A 23,851-nucleotide genomic window follows, 5' to 3' on the forward strand; every position below is an offset into this window, starting at 1 on the left:
GGTCACATTCGGATGGTGCTTTTTATGTGCCACCAGCACAGAAGCCAGTCGAGTCGGCGCTGGCTACGGCCACGTTCGGATGGTGCTTTTTATGTGTCACCGGCACAGGTATCACAACTACTGTTTCCATTGATATTTGGTTCGATGTTCATGTACATGCTCTTGACTCAATAGGTCTCCTCAAGCACAGCGAGATGTTCAGTAATATATACACATAATAAATATTCTACCAGCTTTATGGTGACTGGATTTGGACTCTCACACATACCCTACAATGTCGTTTTAAAAATAAACAATCACATCATTGAAATCCAAAAGCTATGAGATAATCCATGATTAATCCAAAACAATGTAATCAGATATAAGCATTACAGTAATCTGAAACGATAAAGGGTTAAATGACGATGAAGATGATCTGACTGATCAGGGCTGACTCGGGGTTAAACAACAACCCACAGACCAGTAACTGAAATACTAAAAGCCAACAAAGACAGCAAGCTAGCAGAAATGGTAGTACGCCAGGTAAAATGCTTAGCAGTATTTCACCTGTCGCTATGTTCTGAGTTCAAATTCCACCAAGGTTGACTTTGTCTTTCATCCTTTCAGGGTCAATAAATTAAGTACCAGTTGTGTACGGGGGGTCGATCTAATTGACTGGCCCCCTCCCCCAAAATTTCAGGCCTTGTGCCTAGAGTAGAAAAGAATATGTCTAATCCATTAGTGACCAACACTGCTGATGATAGGGAATGATAGAAATCAATGGCAGTTACCTGTTGATAAGGACAAAATTGAAGGAATGACCGGTGACCTGCGTAATTCTTTCTTTTATCTTCAGGAGGAGCGGAGTCCAAGGACGGGCTGGCACTGTGTTTCCGGAAAATGTATAATGTAAGCCTTCGTTGCCATGGGCAACCTGTTGGCAGAAAAGGAAAAATAGAGGCATTAGTCTACCATGTAATACAGTGAATTCTTCCACACACAAATATATCATCAACATCAGCCTCGCCTGGCCCCCGTGTCGGTGACACGTAAAAGCACCATCTGTTCGTGGCTGTTTGCCCCAGTCTGTCTGGCCCCCGTGTCGGTGGCACATAAAAGCACCATCCGTTCATGTCCGTTGCTAGCCTCGCCTGGCCCCGTGTCGGTGGCACGTAAAAGCACCAACCGTTCGTGTCCGTTGCCAGCCTCGCCTGGCCCCGTGCCGGTGACAGGTAAAAGCACCATCCATTTGTGGCAGATTGCCAGCTCTGTCTGGCACCTGTGCGGGTGGCACGTAAAAAGCACCCACTACACTCACGGAGTGGTTGGCGTTAGGAAGGGCATCCAGCCGTAGAAACACTGCCAGATCTGACTGGGCCTGACGAAGCCTTCCAGCTTCACAGACCCCAGTTGAACCGTCCAACCCATGCTAGCATGGAAAGCGGACGCTAAATGATGATGATGATCATCATCATCATCATTTAACGTCCACTTTCCATGCTAGCATGGGTTTGACTGGAACTAGTAAGCCAAAGAGCTGCCCCAGGTTCCTGACTGATTTTCCAATCAAAAAGATCATTCCAATTTCGCACCGTTTCTTTCAGTTTCTGTCTACCAAATCCACTCACAAGGCTTTGGTCAGCCCGTGGCTATAATAGAAGGCACTTGCCCAAAGTGCCACACAATGGGACTGAACCTGGAACCATGTGCTTGGGAAGCAAACTTTTTACCACACAACCACACTTGCACCTAAATCCACTTTTCTATGTTTGGTGGGTGTCAGACGGAATTCCTTGAGGCAGATTTTCTATGACTGGATGTCTTTCCTGAGGCCAATCTACGCCTGCAGCAAAGTACTACTTGTGTAAACATGTCTGGTGCCATGGCCAAACATGTTTACAGGGAAGATTGGAAATGATGGACACTGCTTGTCTGAGTCAGCGACTCTCACAACTATTTCATGATGTCAGGACACACACACACAACTGTCACTCCTTCGGTCATGATAACAAAAGCTCCAGTTGATCCTAACAACAAAACAACCTCCTCGTGAAATTAACACGCAAGTGGTTGAGTACTCCACAGACACATGGGATAGTGAATCCGTAGCAGCTCATCTTGCCATCAGTTACTGACCATTGCAGAAGGTCTGTGGGCCAAGTCACAATGAATTATCAGAACAGAAACATCCTGGGCTCAAAGCAGATTCTACAGACATGGTTCAACAAAAGCTAAGCGCTGCCTCATTCCCATTGTTCTTCCAGCACGCTGGGCACCAACTAGGAATTTCTGAGGGCCTGTTCACTATTGTCCTTTTCCTCCAATCCCTTTTATTAATCTTCAGATACATCATCATCGTTTAACGTCCGTTCTCCATGCTAGCATGGGTTGGACGGTTCAACTGGGGTCTGGGAAGCCAGAAGGCTGCACCAGGCTCCAGTCTTATCTGGCAATGTTTCTACAGCTGGATGCTCTTCCTAACGCCAACCACTCCGTGAGTGTAGTGGGTGCTTTTTACGTGCCACCTGCACTGGTGCCAGGCGAGGCTGGCATCGGCCACGGTCGGATTGGTGCATTTTACGTGCCACCTGCACGGAAGCCAGTCGAGGCGACACTGGCTTCGGCCACGATTCGGATGGTGCTTTTTACGTATCTCCAGTCCAGGGGTCCTGGCATCTGCCGGGTGCCAGTCATAGGATTGGTTCAATTTCGATTCCGATTTCACTTGCCCCAACAGGTCTTTGCAAGCAAAGGGGGAAATGACCACATGGGAGAACACAGAGACGACGAGAAGGATCTGGTGAGGCTGAGCCCCATAGCATCGCTGTCCCTTGGCCAAGCTCGTGATTTTGTGTTCCGTCATGAATGTGCTCGTGGCAGCCAGAGCAAGAAAGGGGCACCAAAACTGGACCTTGACCCCATCAAGATAGAGCTGCAGCATGGAAGTCTTCTAATGATGAACTATCCGACCAATGTGTATTGGTACCATTCACTGCCCCAACGCAAGAGGCTTCCGGCAGTCAGGATCAATATGACCTTCAGGGATATGGTTATCAAATAAACTTCATTTCTCTCTCTCATTCTTCCTTCTTTATTATCAAGTGCAGGCATGGCTGTGTGGTTAAAACATTTGTTTCCCAACCATGTGATTTTGAGTTCAGTCCCACTGAATGACACCTTAGGCAAGTGTCAGCCCCACGCTGACCAAAGCCTTGAGGCGAGCTGGCAGAGATGTTAACATGCCGGGCGAAATGCTTAGCGGTATTTCATCTGCCGTTACGTTCTGAGTTCAATATAACTTATATTGATCTGGTGAAACAAGTACCATGTGTTCAGTGGTTATCAAGATGCAGGATTTCTATGGTGTTACCTTCTCTTGGCTGAGCTGAAAACCCTTGTCTACCCCAAAGACCTTATCTGCCCCAACTCATGGGGGTTGCTTGTCAGTGATCTTCCGGAGAAAAATAAGTCAATATGAACACACGAAATTGCATTCTTACCTGTTTCCGTGGGATGTCATGCCATTTGCCAAATACTTGCACCTGAGCTAAACGACCTGAGTTGTAGGTTAAAGTCTCTTCACATTCTCGAAGCAGTTTATCAGCCTCAGATTTACTGTACAACAACAGATAATCGCAGTCTAATTTCTCAGCTGTTATCTTCCTCCATATCAAAGATGCTGTGAAAATAAATTAACAAATGTGTTAACAAAATCAGTCATTTGGAATTTGGAGATATTCTTCAGATATCATCATCATCATTTTATCGTCTTGAGGAAAATGAGCCCTTCCTAATGCCAACACCCTTACAGTGTGTACTGGATGCATTTTAAAGTGGAACTAGCTCTCGTGAAGTTGCAAGTAACTTCCAAGACAAAAAAATCCCCCACAGAAACCGGAAGTGGCTCATTTTCCTCAAGACGATAAAATGATGATGATATTACTATTATTAAAGCTTCATCCCAAATAATTGTTGCTAATTCTTAAATCAGTTCTGCAAGAGCAAGATTAAACAGGGTGTGACAGGTTGATGTAGCTCTGATGGAATCTTCAGCCATGACTGAGCTTGGAAAAAGAAGTGTAGCAATACCAGAAGAGCTTAGAACTATTATAAGCCTGCCTGAAGATTGAACATATTTCAGTAGCATTCTAAACATTAACCCTTAAGCATTTAAAAATGGCCATATCTGCAACAAATATTCTGTTTTATGTTCAAACAAGACAGACCTGGCTTATCACACCTACCCTACAATGTCATTCTAAAAATAAACAACCCGTCATTGAAATCTCAAAGCTGTGAGATAATCCACCGATTAATTGAAAACACTGGGATTAAATAAGGATTAGATTTGGCAGGATAATCTCAATATCAAAGGGTTGAATGGGCCATATCGAGCCCAAATAGTCTACCTGTGTTATGTTCAAACTGATCGGGTCTTACCTCTCACACCCACCCTACAATGTCATTCTAAAAATAAAGTCACATCATTGAAATCCCAAAGCTGTGAGATAAAGCATAGATTAATTCAAAATAATGAGAATAATTAAGAATTACATTTGGTAGAGAAATCTGAATACTAAAGGTTTAAGAAATCCTTTCTGAAACATTGGAACTCACCTTTTCTTATAGAACATGAATTTTATCAACTATTTTTTTTTTGTCCTCAAAAAAGTAGACAGAAACTGAAAGATGCTCATCCTTTACATTATACGTGTGTTTGTGTGTCTTTGTCAGCCGTCACCGCTTAGCAACCGGTGTTGGTGTGCTTCCGTCCCCGTAACCTGCAGTTCGACAAAAGGAAGCCAATAGAATAAGTCCCAAGCTTTTAAATAAAGTGTACTGGCGATTGGTTGTTCGACTAAGGTTCTTCAATGCGATACCCCAAGTGTTACAATTTGAATTACTTCTTAAGAAAGAATCTAGTTCAGTGCTCTGCAGTTTTCAGAAACAGGTGCAGGGGTGGCTATGTGATAAGAAGTCAGCTTCCCAGCCACATGGTTTAGAGTTCAGTCTCACCGTGTGGTATTTTCGGTGTCTTCTACTATAGCCCCAGGCTGACCAGAACCTTGAGAATGGTCTAGTTATACAGAAACCAAAAGAAGCCCATTGTGCATCTATATGTTATATATGTATTTGTGTTTGCCTTTTAAAGAAATAATAGCAAACTGCAAATTCGTAATCTCAAACATCTAAAACGTAGGAATCAAAAAAAATGCGGATCTTTTCCTTTTGAACGGCACTTTGTAACATAACTTCTAGGTAACTAAAAAGTTTTAAACTTTGTATACTGGTAGAATGTGTTTATAAAACATCATTTTCTCTTGGCTTTATTGAGAAAATTCTATAGTCTGTAAGATATTTCGTCTGAAATTTCTTGCATTTCGGCAAGGGTTAGGGTTAGGGGTTGGGGAAGGGTATCTTTTTTTCTTCACAAATGTAAATAAACCCAATCTGTTTCTTAAAGGAGGGACATATTCATTATGCACAGAATGTTATTTACGTCAATGGAGGTAATTGATTGGTTAAAATTGCCGAAATATCTTACAAACTATAGAATTTTCTCAATAAAGCCAAGAGAAAATGATGTTTTATAAACACATTCTACCAGTATACGAAGTTAAAAACTTTTTAGTTACCTAGAAATTATGTTACAAAGTGCCGTTCAAAAGGAAAAGATCCAAAAATGCATTTTTCAAGGGAGGTACTAAACTGCATTAGCAGGCAAAAGGCAAACTGCATTAGCCCACAAATGCCGTCGGAGTCGACTTTGTCTTTCCTCCTTTTGAGGTCGATAAAATAAATACACCAGTTGAACATTGAGGTCGATGTAATAGACTTCTCTTCCCTCAAAATTTTGGCCTTGAGCAGATTGAAGAAAAAATGTCGAAGGTAAAGATTACGTACGTTCGTTGGTTAGGGTTTTTGTTAAGCCGAAAACCGGTGGTGTACGTATTCTTCACCTCCGCCGAAAAAAATTATTCTAATAATAAATAGCAATATCTTCCAACAAAACGTTATATTTAAAAACTAAGAGCATTCCTCGACAAGAATTCTATTTCTTCTAAACTCCTTTAAACGAAACACACTCTTCATAAATAATAATAATAATAATAATAATAATAATAATAACGAAATTATTGCATACAGTACTCAGGTGCACCACAACTTGTCAGAAAGTGTGTATAAAGTATATGCAGTAATGTACAAATGTCTGGAAAGCGAACAGTGTATGAGTCAGATACATGCTTGTATATTTACTATCTTTATTCTTCCCGCGGAAGTTTGTCAATTTTGTTTATCTTTCCAACAACGAACGAAAACACAACTTAGGTCAGAAAAAGCAGGTACTTGTACCAAAAAGCACATGGGTTACCCTATGATAAAAAAATACTTCTCTTATTGTACAAAGTAATTAATATTCCTTTCCTTTCCTCGCTTGTCTTTCCTAATCCTCTTTAGTATTTACACACGTGAAAGGTATACATAAACACAAAACTTATTATTTAGGGGTCAAAATTCCTAGAGACAGAAAATAGCGAAATCTTTACTCACGTAACTTTCTTAAAACTCTTACATAAGTTAAACGTGGTGGCTTGCTTGAAATAAAAACAAAAGTATAATATATAAAACAATACCTTCAGTTTGGGGTTCTTTTTCGTCATGTTCTTCTTCCAATGCCTTTAGTTTTTCATTTGTAGCAATTAATTTCTGTTTCTTCACAACAAATCGATCCATTCATTCATTGAACGGAACCAAATGTCTTCGATTCGCGGGATACAAGGGGAGCGAACTCTATTTTACTTAATCTCTAATTTGACGGCTTTTTTTCTTTTCGTTTTTTTTTTAATATTTCTTCATTTCTACTAAGAAATCCTTTCTGAAACATTGGTTTCTTATAGAAAATGAATTTTATCAACTATTTCTGTTATTATTATTATTATTTTTTTTTTGTCCTCAAAAAAGTAGACAGAAACTGAAAGATGCCCGTCCTTTACATATACGTGTGTTTGTGTGTCTTTGTCACCCGTCACCGCTTAGCAACCGGTGTTGGTGTGCTTCCGTCCCCTGCAGTTCGACAAAAGGTGGCCGATAGAATTAAAAACATTTTTTTTTAATAATTATAATGAAATTATTGTATACAGTGCTCAGGTGCACCACAACTTTTCAGAGTATATGCAGTAATGTACAAATGTCTGGGAAGCGAACAATGAATGAGTCAGATACATGCTTGTGTGTGTATGGAGGGGAGAAAATCAGGTGTAGTGTTGGCGAATCTCGGGAAGCATGGAAGTTTTGAAGGATGCAGTGCTCCGACAACTAACAACCGATGCCGGCAGTTTGTTCCGTGCTTCAGCAACTCTTAGAGTGAAAAAATGTTTCCTGAAGTCATGGGAGCTGTGCTGTTTTCTGACTTTGTAAATATGTCCATGGGTGTTAGACGGGTGGAGTTTGAAAAGGTGCTCAGAGTTATTGTTTGTAAGATAGTTGATAATTTTATGGGTGTCTGCCAAGTCAGCTGCCAGACGTTGGAGTTTCCATGTGTCCCAAGCTTTTAAAAAAAGTGTACTGGCGATTGGTTGTTCGACTAAAGTTCTTCTATGCGATACCCCAGCATGGCCGTAGCTAATGACTGAAACCTGATGATTAAACCGGAGCAACGTGAAATATAGTGCTTTATCTGAGAACATAAAGTACTGCCCCGTCGAGGAACCGAGCCCGTGACCTGATGATCATAAGCCCGATGATCATAAGCCCTTCACTATCCAGCCATCTATCTATATGCATCATGTATCTATCTAGCCATCTATCTTTCTTGCCTCTATCTATCTAATTTCTAGCTTATTTCTTTCTATCTATCTATCATGTATTTATATTTATATTTATCTATCTATCTAGATTCAGATGAATATAATACTTAAGTTGAGGCACCAGAATTTATGGTATTATCCATACAATTTCAAACAATAACTCTGAGCACTTTTCAAACTCCACCCATCTAACACCCGTGGACATATTTACAAAGTCAGAAAACAGCACAGCTCCCATGACTTTAGGAAACATTTTTTCACGCTGAGAGTTGCTGAAGCATGGAACAAACTGCCGGCATCAGTTGTTGGTTGTCGGAGCACTACATCCTTCAAAACTTCCATGCTTCCTGAGATTCGCCAACACTACATCTGATTTTCTCCCTTCCATACACACGCAAGCATGACTCATACACTGTTCGCTTTTCCAGACATTTGTACATTACTGCATGTACTTTATACGCACTTTCTGACAAGTTGTGGTGCACCTGAGCACTGTATACAATAATTTCATTATATTATTATATTATAAAATAAGGTGATTAAAATCAAAATAAGCAACAAAGATGTCCAGAGGTAATGCAGTACGATCGTTTCATGCGACTCCATTTAATTGAACAATGCAAGTATGACATCAATTTCAAAATGTAGAGCAATCTTCAGCTGCACAAAGACATAGAATTTAATTAAATTAGAAGTATAATTTTAGTATAATTTTACCCAAAATCTCCAAGAGGATAAGGAGATAGACAAAAAACATGTTTTACCAACATCATAGTTGTAACTACCTCTCTATCTACCTGTCTATCTATCCATCCATCCATCTACCTGTCTATCTATCTATTTATCTATCTATCCATCCATCCACCTACCTACCTACCTGTCTATTTATCTATCTACCTACCTCTCTATCTATCTATCCATCCATCCACCTACCTACCTATCTATTTATCTATCTACCTACCTCTTTATCTATATATATATATCTATCTATCCATCCATCCACCTACCTAACAATCTACCTACCTGCCTGTCTATTTCTCTATCCACCAAGTTATATCTATCAATCCATAAATCTATTGATAGGTGGGTAGGTAAATGGCACTTGTTGTTTATCCATGGGCTCTATATTCCCAGCCAAACTAAAACTCTTTTTATACATTTCAATAAGTTAAATATCTTGTTTGTTTTTACGTCTGTTTTTCCATACAAGCATGTGTTAGATGAATACATATTGTTGAACCATTATTTAACAGCCAGATGCTCATCTCGTCTTGTTACTAACTCTTACATGCTTTTTGAGTAAGGGAGTTTTCCGTTTCACATTTCTCCAAGATTGCTACAGGATTTGTTGACCAGAGATTCAGTGTTGCTCATGTGAGCACAGAACATAACCATTGCCACATGCACAGACATCGATGTAGCTTTCATCTTTTCTTTGTTTCACTCAGTAAACTGCGGCCATGCTGGAGCAACACCTTCGAGTATTTTCAGTCGAATGAATCGACCCCAGGACTTATCTTTATTTTAAACTTATTCTGTTGGTCTCTTTTGCCAAACCGCTAAGTTACTGAGACATAAACATGCCATTACTGGCCGGCAAGCAATGGCAGAGGATAAACACAGATTCAAAAGTACACACACACACGTGCACAATGGGCTTCTTTCAGTTTCCATCTACCAAATCTACTCATATATATATATATATATGTATATAGATATATATATATATATATTATATATATATATATATATATATATATATATGTGTGTATATATATAGGGAGATGTACTCGCATAGCAAGTAATTTGATCTGAGATCGTGTGCTGAAACGAAAACAATTGCAGCGTGGAAGGTGTTTATAAGCCATTTAAGAAACACACAAAAGCCGTTCGATTCACTTCAACATTTAAGTTTAATTTGTCAAAATATTTGACAAATTAAACTTAAATGTTGAAGTGAATCGAACGGCTTTTGTGTGTTTCTTAAATGGCTTATAAACACCTTCCACGCTGCAATTGTATATATATATATAGAGATATATATATGTGTATATATATAGATATATATATATGTATATATATAGATATATATAATTATATGTATATATATGTATAAGGCCTTGGTCGGCCTAGGGCTATAAGCATAAAATACTTGGTCAGTGGCATGAGAGGAAGAGGCCGACCAAGAACCCGCTGGCTTGGCACCATCAGGAGTGATACCAGAATGGACATAACCAATCTGAAAGAAGCGGCCCAGGATAGAACTGACTGGAGGACACTGATCCAACGAGTGACCGAGCCAAGTCAAAGCCAACAAAAGAAATCACAACAATTGTCAGTCACTAAATTATTTCCAGAATTTTTGTCAAGCATGGGAGATAACTCTGAACATGTTTCAGTTATATTCTAACCTCACCAGTGAATTATAAGAAGACTGTACAATGATTGTTAGAGGGAAACATAATTAAAAGATTAAATAACTCCAAACAAACAACAACAAACAAAAAAAAGAATCACACAAACTGACAAATAAAACTTGGATTTTTATATGTAAATTTTAATATTAAAACAGATTAAAACTTGAAAATATTGAGTTATATGCATGGCATAGTTGTTTTCATTTACTGCATTCAGTAACCAAACCCATGCTGGAGCAATATATTAACGAATTTTAGTTAAATATCTGTCTAGTCTAGTACATATTACATAGTCCTGGCAAGGTGTTAAATGCAAAGTAACCATATCCCCACAGGGGGGGGGGTGACTCAGTCAGACATTGATTCTTCAAGGAATTTTGGTTTGAATATACTAGTTCTTACACCACACTCACATAAACACATGCACATGTGTATGTATGTATATATATATATATATATATATATATATATATTATATTAAATTAGAGATAAAACCACTATTAGGCAAATCAATAGAATATATTAATTTGGAATTTTATATTTTTTTTAATTAATTTTATTTCTATGTATTGACTTATGATTTTCACTGTTTGATTTGCCTAATAGTGGTTTTATCTCTAATTTAATATAATATATATTTATACTATAAAATTAGATTTAATCCTAAATCTAATTTTTCCCTGTAAGTTTGGATTTACTCCCTATTATATATATATATATATATATATGATGGATTTCTGTACACTTTCTGTCTATCAAATTTTTCATACATGGTGTCTGTCAACCAGAGGCTATGGTAGAACTGTGTTACAGGATTGAACCTGGAACCACTGTATTGTACAAAAAGTTCTTAACCACATAGACATAGCCATGTCTGCACCCTACAATATATAGGGTACATGTATGGATAATTTTATGTTCTTTGTGTATGCGTGTGTGTGTGTATTATATATATATATATATATATATATATATATCATATCAAAGGGAAATGGAATTTAATTAAAATTAAAAACATTCAATCAAAACTTACATTTCCAGTGGTCTAATGCGTAAAAAAATTTTAGTCAAAAAGACTATATATTACTCATACGATATAGTGTATATTTAAACACATAGAGAATCAACTTAAAGGGATTCTACGCATTAGAAAGAACAGCTAAGTTCTATGACCACAAAAAATCGGGATAAAAATTCAACAAGAATAAATTTGGAAATGAAAAACAGGATACTGGATGGTAAATGGTTTTCATTTCCAAATTCATTCATCGAATTTTTATCCCAATTTTTTGTGGTCATAGAACTTAATGCGTAGAATCGCTATAAGTGGACTCTCTATGTGTTTAAACATACACTATATCGTATATATATATATAGAGAGAGAGAGAGAGAAAGAGAGAGTGCATAAGGTATTTGAGGACATACCTTTCCTTGATCATTCTGGCATATTTTACTGACTCTGTATAATCTTTGCTTCAGAAAATAATAATGGCAGACCCTCAGCTTACTCAAGAAATGAATAGGCATGTCATTATTGTGGTAATAAAGGCTGAGCATAGCGATTTAGAAATATCTCAATTTTTAAAAGTTGCCAGATCTTTCGTCTACAAAGTTTGTAAGGAGCTGGAGACTGAAGATGGAAACGTATCACCAGTATCAAAGCAGAAAAAGCATTCTAAACACTCTGAAATCATCAGAACATCTGAATTTATCCAGCAAGTTCGTCAGACCATTGATTACAATCCCAGAAAGTCCATGAGGTCAATTGCAGAAGATCTCCATGTATCAGAAGGAACAGTCAGAAATGTTGTCCACGAAGACATCAGACGTTGAGTTTTATATGAGGAAAGATTAATTTATGTCAGAAAAAGTAAAAGAAAATCCCTACATCAGATCTAAAAGGCTCTTAACCCTTTCGTTACCAACCCGGCTGAAACCGGATCTGGCTCTGAGTACGAAAGTTTTGTTTCCATAAGTTTTGAATTAATATCTTCCACCAAACGTTAGTCACAATTTATGTTCCTAACACGAGCTGAATGATAACCAAGTTAATTTACTAAATTCTTTGTTATATTTGAAATAATTGAAAGAAACACAAAGAATCTCAAAATTTATTCAGTAATGAAAGGGTTAAACAAACTGAAAAATTCAGCAGAAGATTAGTTTGGTTTTTCACAAATGAGAAAATCTTTGACCAAGATCAAAAAGTTGACAGAAGAGATGACATGGTTATGTGCAGACTGTTCTGAAGTTCCAAGCATACGAAATTTCCTGCAGCTGTCATGGTTTTAGGGGTCAGCAATGAAGAACATGTGGTGCCACTTTACTTCTTTCCATAAGGTCTTAGAGTTAACTCTGCCTCCTACATTGAGGCCCTGGAAATAATTGTTAAGCCCTGGATAGACAGTGTATACAATGGAAGGCCATATGTGTTTGAGTAAGACTCTACACTATCACACATGGCATGGATGGCTGAAAATCTTCATGACCACATAACCCCTAACATTTGGCCTCCTAATTCTCCAGATCTCAATCCATTGGACTATTACATGTGGAGCGTTATTGAGAGGGAGAGGTCAATGAACACACCCGTAACACCAGAGATTCTTTGAAAGCTGCCATAGTCAGAATAATGTCCAGAATTAACCAGGACCACTTGATTCGAGCATGTAGATAATTTAGATCTCATGTAGAAGCAGTTGTTGAAGCTGAAGGTGGCTTTATTGAATAACATTATAGAAAAGAAGGTTTAGTTTTATCCTCATAGCATTTTTTGATAAATAAAGTTATCTGTTATTATACATCTGCTTTTTCTATAAACATAAATCTGTCCTCAAGTATCTTATGCACCCTGTGTATGTATGTATGTATATATATATATATATATATATATATATATATATATATATATATACACAACTTATAAATAAGGGCAAACGAAAAAATTTCTAATGCCAAATATGCCGAAAATTGGACATATTGTCCATTTACCATATAATTTTTTTCTCAGTACGCACGCTACTCGAAAAAAGGTCAACAGAAATCTTTTTAAAATTCCATTATTACCATATTGGACCAATTTCAGGGTTAGTTCAAAAAGGTCCGATATGGTAATAATGGAATTTTTTAGAGATTTCTGTTGACCTTTTTTCGAGTAGCATGCGTACTGAGAAAAAAATTATATGGTAAATGGACAATATGTACAATTTTCGGCATATTTGGCATTAGAAATTTTTTCGTTTGCCCTTATTTATAAGTTGTTTATAATTTAACCTTTAAAGGTATTTTTTAATATGCTGGCCATTGATAAAATTTTTTTTCGAAAAAATTTTATCCTACATTAGATATATATATATATGTATATATATATTATTAGGTTGTCACACATGAAATGTTGCAGTCTTAATTACTTACTATTTCAGTCATTAAAAAACTCAATTATGTATACCTTGCATTTAATCTTGACTCTTTTTCTTTCCCAACAATATTGGTATACAAAATTCATACCCACAGACCTTATGAAAATGATAACAACCAAACTATGTTGCGTGAATTTCTCGAATGAGTACAAACTGGGTCACTCTGCCGCAGAAGCTCTACGGAATATCAAATAGACCTTTGGTAATGGTTTTGTTAACATCAGAACTGTTCAGAGATGGTTCCAAAGCTCTCATTCAGGAAATGATGGCCTTGAAAATAAACCAAGGAGTAGACCAAAATCAGTTATTTGGCATGACAGATTAAATGCTTTGATTGACAAAATCTGATAATAAAGGTTCGAAAAATTTCATCAGAACTTGAAACATCTCACACACCTGTTTTTGGACACCTGTAAAAAACTAGAAAAGTCAAGAAAATGGATAGGTTTGTTCCACATCAACTGAACGATATTAAAAAAAAAGACACCTCAAAGAATGCTCCTTATTGCTTTCTCAACTGGAAAAAGACCATTTTTGCATCAAATCATTACTTGTGATGAGAAATGGATACTCTTTGACAAAAGGAGAACAGGACAGGGATTAGACGCAGGAGAGTCACCTAAACACTACCTAAACCCACCATTGCACCCTAAAAAGTTAGTGGTCACTGTATGGTGGTCTGCAAAGGGAGTTATTTATTATTTATTTTTGCAACAAGGGAAAACAGTAACAGCAACATCATACTGCCAGGAAATTGATTGTATTCATGAGAATTTGAAAAAGAAGCAACCCAGACTAGTGAACAGAGATGGCCCAATTTTGCTCCACAATAACGCACGTCCTCACACTTCACAAGCTATGGTCCAAAAGTTGCAAAGCCTTAATTATGAGGTTTTGCACTTTTCATAAGTAATAAAACATTCGAAAATAGAGAAAGAGGTAATTGAAGCATTCGAACAGTTTATCACAGCAGAAGATGAAATTTGTTTTTAAAGATGGAATATATGACATAGAGAAGCGTTGGGTAAACGTCACAAATGAACGTGGATCATACTTTGATTAAATAAATCAGTTCTCTAACACTTCCAAAACATTTTATTGCTTTCAAATATAATATTTCATGTGAAACAACCTAATATATATATATATATATATATATATTATATATATAATTATTATTTGAGGGAATATAAATCCAAACTTACAGGAAATAAAAATTCAATTTAGAAATACTAAATCAAATTTCACACAATATAATATATATATAAAAAATTAGAAAAAAAACACCTTTTATCCATTCAAAATGAACAATAAAATTAAATTACACCATCCAGAAAATTACATATATTAGAAATATTAAAATTAAAATTGTTATTCTACCAATTATATGCGTTTTTATTATTTTTTTGCAATTTACTTAATCATTGAAATTTTATTGTTATTTTAATTTTATGTAATTTTCCGGATGGTATAATTTAATTTTATAGTTCATTTTGAATTGATAAAAGGTGTTTTTTTTCTTTTTTTTTTTATATATATATATTATATATATATATATGAGAGAGGGAGGGGGAGAGAGACACAGAGAGATGTGTATATTCATGTGTGTGTTTGTATAAACATGTGTGTATGTAATGACATGTGTAGATCTGTGTGTGTGAGAAAATGTGATTTGATCTGATAAGATTGATTCAGATTTCGTCACAAAATATCATCTGCCGTTTATCAGCGGCATCCAAGACATCAAACATAAACGGCCAATTTTTCAAAGCTTTCTTCCTCCTGTATTTTAACTTGACAGGATTTGACTCAAAGTTGAGAGTTCTGGACATTTTCTTCTTGCCGAACAAGGTGCTGGGCCCTTTTTTAGTCGGGCACTCGTAAATGGTTTCCAGTTGAACCGCCTTGATGGGTTTGTAGTTCTTCTGCAGGTAAACCTCTTTCAGACCATTGACATTTTCCTCATCTGTAACAACCTTCAAATCAGGTTCTTGTTTTTTACTTAGCATCAAAGAGACTTCAATTGATTTTCGCTTGCTGCATCTGCGAAATGATGTGGTGTTGGAAGATTCTTGAGAAGAATTCATTTCAACATCGTTTAGCTTTGCTCCAGAATGCTCCTTGTTATTGTTTTGCACAGTTTTGGATTTTGAACCTCTCGTCCTTGAATTTGTTTCCCTCAAATTACGAACTGATTTTCGAGCTTTTCGTGGTTTCACATTAGAAACAGACACACTTTGGTCATTTTCTTCTTCCTCCTCCGCCGCTGGGTTAACTTCCAGAAGTACGGCCATTTCGTTACTGCAACATTCCATGTGCACAACACTGAGATCTTTCATTGGTTCGTTGGAATAACTCGCAGACTTTCGGGTTCTGAGTTGTTTAACTTTGGAACTAGACGAACTTTGATTGGTTTCTTCAGCAGACCTAAATTCCAAAGAGCTGGTAGATTCCTGAAAACATTCCATATCTACAACATTGACATCCTTTACTGGTTCCTCAGTCACTCTATCTAGTTTTAAAGGAATAATGCTTAAAGCACGCCGTCTTAATTTCTTCCTTTTTGCTAGCGCCACTTCGGAGTCGCTAGATTTTGACTCTAAGACTTTGCTTTTGGACTTTTTAGCTTTTGGCTTTGAAACTGCAATGGCTGGCTCTGAAGAACTCAGAGTAGCTGCAGTGCTTTTCTTCTGAGTTTCCAAAGACAGTATTGGTGAAGTTTCTTTGGAAATGGTGTTAGAACTTAAATTGAGGTTGTTCATTAAGGATTCAAGGCCCCTATTCCCAATAGGACTGATTTGTTGTGAATCAGGGGTCATCACATTGGTTTCGCTCTCATTGCTGCTAGGTAATTCTTTCCTAAAAGACAGAACGCTTTCCTCTTGTATAGCAGACATATTTTCTCTGTTATCAATAGAGGAAGGAGTTGAAATGGTTCTGTGGTTTTGTTCATTTTGGCCAAGATGCAAGGGAGAATTGAAGGGGGTTTGTACAGGTGAAACGTCTTTGACAAAAATACCTTTTAAAATTCTAGAAATATTTGTTAATGGACTATCAGACTGAGGCAAGGCATGCGCTTTATTAATGTCAGGAGTCTTGTTAAGAGGCAGAGCTTCATCAGCTCTGCAAGGTGTGGAACATTGATAAATAGAGGAATCTGGCAGTTTATTGAGAGAATTTTGAGAAGTATAGCACCAAGAATTGGACAATTCTGAATCACACGAGGTATTCCATAAATAAGAATCCGACAGAGTAATATTAGAATCTTCCTTATTTCCCTCAGGGTATTCTGCGAGAAAATGCCAAGAATCTGAAGACACAGGAATGAGGTCAGAGAGGGAGCTAGAATTCAGGGAGAGGTCAGAATGAACAGAACTATTGAGACTGTTTTGGTTTTTAGAATCATTTGTGATGCCATGGCAGTAGTTTTCGCTTAGTGCTGATGTTATGTCGCTTTTACTGCAATAGTTCATCTCAATAGAATTATCAGATCCATCTTCCAGACAGGCGGAACTGTCTTTGGAAACATTAAAATATATGTCAGACACTTCAGCACGATTAGCTTCAATGGAACTGAGATTATTCGAAGAACAAGATAAAGAATCAGTGAGGTTGTTCTCTTGGGATAAAGTTTCATTTAGTGATAAAGATGTACCTTCAATTGCTGTGGGGCTCTGAGACTGTATCGGGTTCTCCTTCGTTACAAATTTCTTTTGTCTGTTCTCTGAAACATGTGAATAAAGATCTGTAGCTTTGTCTGGTGACAGATTATTTGGAAACAAATAAGAGTTATTAATGTCAAAATTCTTAGACACAAATTCCTCACAGAACTTTCCAGAATGTGACTGGGAGTTAGCAATATCTCCACTGTTACTCGGTGTTGAAAGATCAGAGGGTAAATTTTGCTTCGCGTAGCTGGTTTTCAAACCATCTTCAATTCTCATGGCACTAATAACTTTAATGAGGCATTCTTGTGGAACAGACGCTTCAGAGCTGCCAATATCTCCAATATTGATGGAACCAGTCTCAGAGCGATTGGAAATTGCTGTGTTGCAACTGGATGTTGCAGGAGAGGCTGCAGACTGCACAGATGTGCCGTTCACATAAACATTTTCTTTGCCCGGACAATTAATGCTGTTGTTGCTCTGAGCAAAAGAATCACAGATGGATCTTCTGGAAATACTCCGGCGACTGCATTTGGGATTTGGCGATGGAGCGTCGTAGTTAATCCATACTGAGCCATAGTTCTGGGGCAAAGCATCACTTGGAGATTGATTCACACTGCTGTCTGATAGCTGAAGGGTTCTCAAAGATCGCCGACGGGACTTTGTGTTGCTCCTTCTATTTGGGTTTGAACCATCCATCTTGACAGCTTTATAAAGTAAAAATAATAATAATAATATAATAATAATACTAATAATAATACTACTACTAATAATAATAATAACAATAATAATACTAATAATAATACTACTACTAATAATAATAACAATAATAATACTACTAATAATAATACTAATACTACTACTACTACTACTAATAATAATAATAATAATAACAATGGTTTCAAATTTTGTCACAAGGGCAGCAATTTTGGGGGAGGGGACTAGTTGATTACATTTACCCCAGTGTGTAACTGGTACTTAATTTATAGACCCTGAAAGGATGAAAGGCAAAGTCAACCTTGGTGGAATTCATCCAGCACAGTAATGATCCTGCAAGCTTGCCACCTTCATAATAATAACAACAACAATAATAATAATAATCCTTTCTAGTATAGGCACAAGGTCTGAAGTCGATTACACCGACCCCAGATTTTCACTGGTACTTAATTTATCCACCTCAAAAGGATGAAAGGTGAAGTCAACCTTGGTGGAATTTGAACTCAGAACACAAGGATGAATGAAATGTCACTAAGTATTTTATCCGGTGTGCTAACAATTCTGCCAGCTCACCGCCTTTTAATGATAATAATAATAAAGAAATTAATAGAGAGAGATTAAGGACAGGCATGAATCAAAAGAGTGATCTGCTCAATTGCCTGCAAACTAATCTGATATGGAAACCATGTTGGGCAATCAACTCTTTGTTTGTTTGCAAGCAAACCCCATCTTTACCATAACAAATTGATTTATATCCTAACACCTAGGACACATGCCTTCACAATTTGTGCAAAAGATTTTTCGGAGAGCAGACAGAGAGGACTGTTGGATAATTCACAGGCCTCAACTTTGTTTCCTCATATCTTTTGATAATGTAGATTATGATTATGTTAAGAAAAAATTACTTTTGAGGACAATTCCATCCTTTCCCTTCTAGAATATGTTAAATGAATACCATAAATCTTCGAGTATAATCCATATTTTTTTCCCAAAATTTAAAGGTCAAAATCCTTAGTGCATACTATACACGAGGTTAAAAATGAAAAATATTTTCAAAGCAATGTCCAAGTCTCTATTTGATGTCCGGCAATGTTTATTCAGACACATTTTGTGATGTCGGGTGCGAAAATACCTTAAGCTAAGCCTGAAAGCAATGAAGCCATAAAAGAATCATCCATAACTTGCAGTAAGCAACATTTATTAAAATAAAAGTATTCAGAACACAGAATAACATGTAACAAAAACAATTTGCAAACATATTTACATTCCCATATAACAGTTAAGAACATCACCATTATTGTATTACGCATGCGCGGAAGTGTTTGTTCGATTAGGTGCTGCTGGCTTAATTACGCATGGCTCAAGTTAGAGAAGGGATGCGTATTATACATAAGGTTTAGGTTTTTCAGAGGTACAGCCCCCTAAAAATCCCCTGCGGATTATACTCAAGAGCGGACTATAGTCGAGGATTTACGGTACATTTTTTTGGAAACTGAAAATTTCCAGGTCTTTAACATCATCATCATCAATATCCGCCTTCCATGCTGGCATGGGTCGGGCAGTTCGACAGGAGCCAACCAGGTAAAAGACTACACCAGGTTACTGTGTCTGTTTTGGCATGGCTTTTACGGCTGGATGCCCTTCCTAACACCAACCACCCTACAAATTGGACTAAGTGCTTTTCACATGGCACCAGCACAGGGGAGGTCAGTTTTGGCAGGGTTTTCACTGCTGGATACGCCATCAAATTCACCACCGGTCATTTATTATTTATTTTGGTTGGATGGCAAGAAGTTTGCTTCCCAACCACATGGCTGTCAGTTCAGTCATATTGCATGATACCTTGAGCTAGTATCTTTTGTTACAGCCTTATGAGTGGATCTGGTAGACAGAAACTGTAAGAAATCTGCTGTATGTGTCCTTGTTTGTCCCCATCACCGTTTGACAACAGATGTTGGTGTGTTTACATCCCCCATAACTTAGCAGTTCAGTAAAGGAGACCAATAGAATAAGTACCAGACTTTAAAAAAAAATTATAAATACTGGGGGTTGGTTTGTTCAACTAAAACCCTTCAAGCGAGTGCCTCAGCATGGCTGCAGTCCAATGACTGAAACCAGTAAAAGGTAAAAGGTAATGCTGTTTCAGTCATAGGAATGCAGCCATGCTGGTGCAATAACTTCAACGGTTTTAGGCAAACAAATCGACCGCAGAACTTATTTTTTTAATATTTATTGAACTGCTAAGTTACAGGTATCTCTGAAAATTTTCATTTTATTTTTAAAAAAGTCATTTAACAAATTCCAGGAGAGAATGGATGAAATATTCCTCAAAGGTTTTTTTTTGTTGTTGTTTTTCTATATTATTATTATTATTTACATCATCAAAGCGCATGTCAATAAAATAATTAACAATCGACCCATGCCCACCTCCATCAAGCTGACCTTGTGGCAAAAAATTGAAATATTAACTAACTCTTAAGGCAGTGACGAATATTTAATGTTTTTTTGGCATCGTACAAGAAAAACTGGATCGAGTTAATACAGTCAGTGTTTAAACACACATACGATTATGACGTTCCAGCCGTGATTGTCTCGACTGAACTGAAATTGAGACTATATTATACTATGCGTTTTGCTATTCGATGAGGCTAAGGTCGTGTGATGAATTTAAGGGGTTACTGGCTACTGTTTCTTGCAAATCGAAAAACCAGGTCGCAGTTCTCTTCAGTAAATTTGTACAAACTGTTGCTCAGCGCTGATGGAGTAGACCTATAACGAAAGTCATGGTGCACCTGAGCACTGTATACAACAATTTCATTATATTGTATAGTTTGGTACATCAAAAGTTACATCGTTTAATGCATCGTTCTTCGAGTTTGACACGATGTAGTTTTAATGAAAGCGAGCTGCTATTTTCAGTCGTTTGAGCGATTTATGTAGAGCAGACATGGGCAACTTTTGGGGAAAGCGAGCCACAATGAGGCATGGCTCAATACCAGGAGGGCAGCACTACTAAAATGAAATTGAAGGTAATTTTTCGTTAGATGCATCATAGAGATTGCCTACGATTTGGGTTTTCCTGTAGGGTGGTATTCCCTCTTGATGGCAGAGCACCCAAAAGGAAAATTTTCCTTACAAAGTGCCATTCTTCGGGGGAAAACATTGGTAGATCATTGCTGATAAACTAAACAGGAATTCTTTCGATTTGTAATCACAGAACGAAATTAATTTCAATAGACACTAACTGTCAAGTGTTTCAAAATACATAAATAGGATAAATAAATATTCTTGGAGTCTTGTGTGGAGAGAAAGGCAGAACTGATTCCAAAAAATACAGGAATTATGAAAAAGAAAATTAAAAGTTATTGCGAAAAGAAAACATTTAAGACGAACCTACTGCATTGCCGCTTCCAGAAGACAAATCGAGGATATAAAATAGCGACTAAATCAAAATAGGAAACAGAATAACAACATTTTCTTGTCAGCTTACCGGACAATTTCTGGGTTTTTGAGTCGAACTCAAAGTTTAAATTTGTTGGAAAAGACGAATCAACCAATCAAATCACTGCATTTAGTCTCACTCGAGTTTAGCCTCCCCTCACTAACGGTGTAACGCTAAATAATGACACCTATTATTATTTTAGTGTAAAACATTACCCAGCTATTTTCCCTAATTTTTTCCTTCTTTGGCCAAAACAAAGGGTCATCGTCACGTTTCCCGTTTGACCAAAGCCTACATACACGCTCCGAGTGTGCCAGAGCGTCGTTCAAGGTTCGGTTTATGTAAATACTAATGGACTTGCAGCAGTTCTTCTTTATTAATCCTCGAACACGGAAAACTGCTAACACACTTACCCGAATAAATCCGATCATTATATCAATGTCTTCTTTTTTATTTTACATCTCGAAACCATTTCACATCCTGTTTACTTTAGTTTAAAAACAGAGAAAAGGAGAGAGAGAGAGAGAGAGAGAGAGAGAGAGAGAGAGAGAGAAAAGGAGAGAGAGAGAGAGGGTGTGTACGCGACATATGTTTGTCCGTTCGCACGTATATACACATCAGCCCCCTCTTTCTTTCTCTAATCTTCAAAACAACTGGTGACGACGCGTCGTGTTTTCAGTTTCTACTTTAACCACAGGCATCCGTGAATTTCATTTCAGTTCGCAGATCTTTAAGAATGGCACTTTGTAAGGAGAATTTTGGGTGCTGTGCCATCAAGAGGGAATACCACCCTTCAGGAAAACCTAAACTTGAAGTTAGAAGTGCCAGCCGGGGAACAAATTCTATTAGACAATTTTTCTTTGTGAGTTTTTGGTGATTTTAAATTTATTGTTCGCTTAGTCAACTGAAATACACATCTATCTATCTATCTATCTATCTATCTATCTATCTATCTATCTATTTATCTATCTATTTATCCATCTATCTATCTATCTATCTATTTATCCATCTATCTATCTATCTATCTATCTATCTCATCGTCCCTTATCTATCTATCTATTTGTATATCTCTGTGTGTGTGTATGCTCAAATTTATATATATAGAGAGAGATAAATAAAATACGATGAATGTTACTTTATATATATATTTATGTATATATACATACATACATAATATATACTTTATATATACATACATATATATATATATACTTTATATATACATACATATTATATATATACATACATACATATATATATACTTTATATACATACATACATACATACATATATATACTTTATATATATATATACATACATATATATATATGTATTATTAATTTGCCTGTACGGCTAATAATTCGCTTACTACTACTTGTGATGGTATTTTAATAATACCATCCCTATATATATATATATATATATATTATATATATATATATATATATATATATATATATGTATATACATATATATATATTGTATATATATATGTATGTGGATCTTTATCCTTTGAACGGCAGATCGAGAAATTAATTTTTTGTAACTAAACACTTCCAAACTGGGTCACTGGTAGAACGTGTCATATAAAACATCTTTTACTCTTAGTGTTGTTCAGAAAAGTTTATATGTTCAAAGTTATTTCGTGTTAAAGTTGTCGTATTTCGGTCATTTCAACCAATCAATGACGTGTAATCAGCTGAATAAAATTACTGCTGTTGTTTGTCAACAACTTCTGGCGGTAAAAATTTCGTTTGTCACTGTTGTTTATGACCTCGTTCGTGCGTTTGAACTGGTTTTAACTTTGAGGGTTAGGGTTAGGGTTTTAGAGTTGGGGCTAGGGTTAGAGTTACGGAAAAAAAGTGAAAAATGAAGAAATTGTAGGGGGAGGGGGCAAAAAAGTCTTTCCGAAAATATTAGCTGAAAAAGAGGAAAAAAAAACAAAACTAAAAGCAGTAGAAATGCACGAACAATTATGGTGGTGCCATGAAGTAAACATGCTTCAGATACACTCGTTTATTCATACAGCAAAGAAAATCATATTAAAATATGTACAGTAAATGTTAAGATACACACCATAAAGTAGGGTAGCTTAGTGAACGAAATCATGAAATCAGCTGTGTTTTATTTATCAGTCTTTCAGAGCTCATATTGCACTGTAGTTCCAATATCTACCGTTAGGCATCGTTGTCACTTGTGATTTCTGCAATTGTTTTGAATTCAGATCTGTTCATGTCTGTCTACTCTTTTACTTGTTTCAGTCATTTGACTGCGGCCATGCTGGAGCACCGCCTTTAGTCGAGCAAATCGACCCCGGGACTTATTCTTTGTAAGCCCAGTACTTATTCTATCGGTCTCTTTTGCCGAACCGCTAAGTTACGGGGACGTAAACACACCAGCATTG

At 36.7% G+C, this 23,851-nt stretch overlaps 3 protein-coding genes across 6 annotated transcripts in view; 1 reads left to right on the forward strand and 2 right to left on the reverse strand.

Annotated features, from left to right (window-relative positions):
* Nucleotides 1–6,933, reverse strand: part of LOC115224663 (DNA oxidative demethylase ALKBH2) — a 32,051-nt gene extending 25,118 nt beyond the window's left edge. Inside the window, exons 1-3 of one of the 2 annotated variants that reach the window (XM_036513527.1) lie at nucleotides 6,615–6,914; nucleotides 3,480–3,658; nucleotides 771–913 (exon numbers count right to left, since the gene is read on the reverse strand). In XM_036513527.1, coding sequence (XP_036369420.1) covers nucleotides 771–913; nucleotides 3,480–3,658; nucleotides 6,615–6,714 — 422 coding nt within the window. In that variant the 5' untranslated portion in view covers nucleotides 6,715–6,914. Of the gene's footprint in view, nucleotides 1–770; nucleotides 914–3,479; nucleotides 3,659–6,614 lie in introns of both variants that reach the window. The other variant, XM_029795520.2, reaches the window with a different exon arrangement.
* LOC115224812 (RUS family member 1) overlaps nucleotides 1–23,851 on the forward strand; it is a 319,904-nt gene that overhangs the window by 258,252 nt on the left and 37,801 nt on the right. The gene's annotated exons all lie outside the window — the stretch shown is intronic.
* Nucleotides 15,188–21,930, reverse strand: LOC115224782 (probable serine/threonine-protein kinase DDB_G0282963). Of its 2 annotated transcripts, none has more exons than XM_036513516.1 (2): nucleotides 21,496–21,930; nucleotides 15,188–17,995 (listed from the first exon to the last, which is right to left on the reverse strand). In XM_036513516.1, the coding sequence occupies exon 2, from the start codon at nucleotides 17,985–17,987 to the stop codon at nucleotides 15,315–15,317; it is 2,673 nt and encodes an 890-aa protein (XP_036369409.1). In that variant the 5' UTR covers nucleotides 17,988–17,995; nucleotides 21,496–21,930; the 3' UTR covers nucleotides 15,188–15,314. The 2 variants fall into 2 exon arrangements, with proteins under 2 accessions (XP_036369409.1, XP_036369408.1); XM_036513515.1 differs by having other exon boundaries at nucleotides 21,399–21,930.

Source organism: Octopus sinensis, linkage group LG26, assembly GCF_006345805.1.
Source record: "Octopus sinensis linkage group LG26, ASM634580v1, whole genome shotgun sequence".
Classification (NCBI taxonomy): Eukaryota; Metazoa; Mollusca; class Cephalopoda; order Octopoda; family Octopodidae; genus Octopus; species Octopus sinensis.

Coding starts and splice junctions, on each gene's coding strand:
- LOC115224782 (XM_036513516.1), bottom strand. CDS start 17,987: ATGGATGGTTCAAACCCAAATAGAAGGAGCAACACAAAGTCCCGTCGG.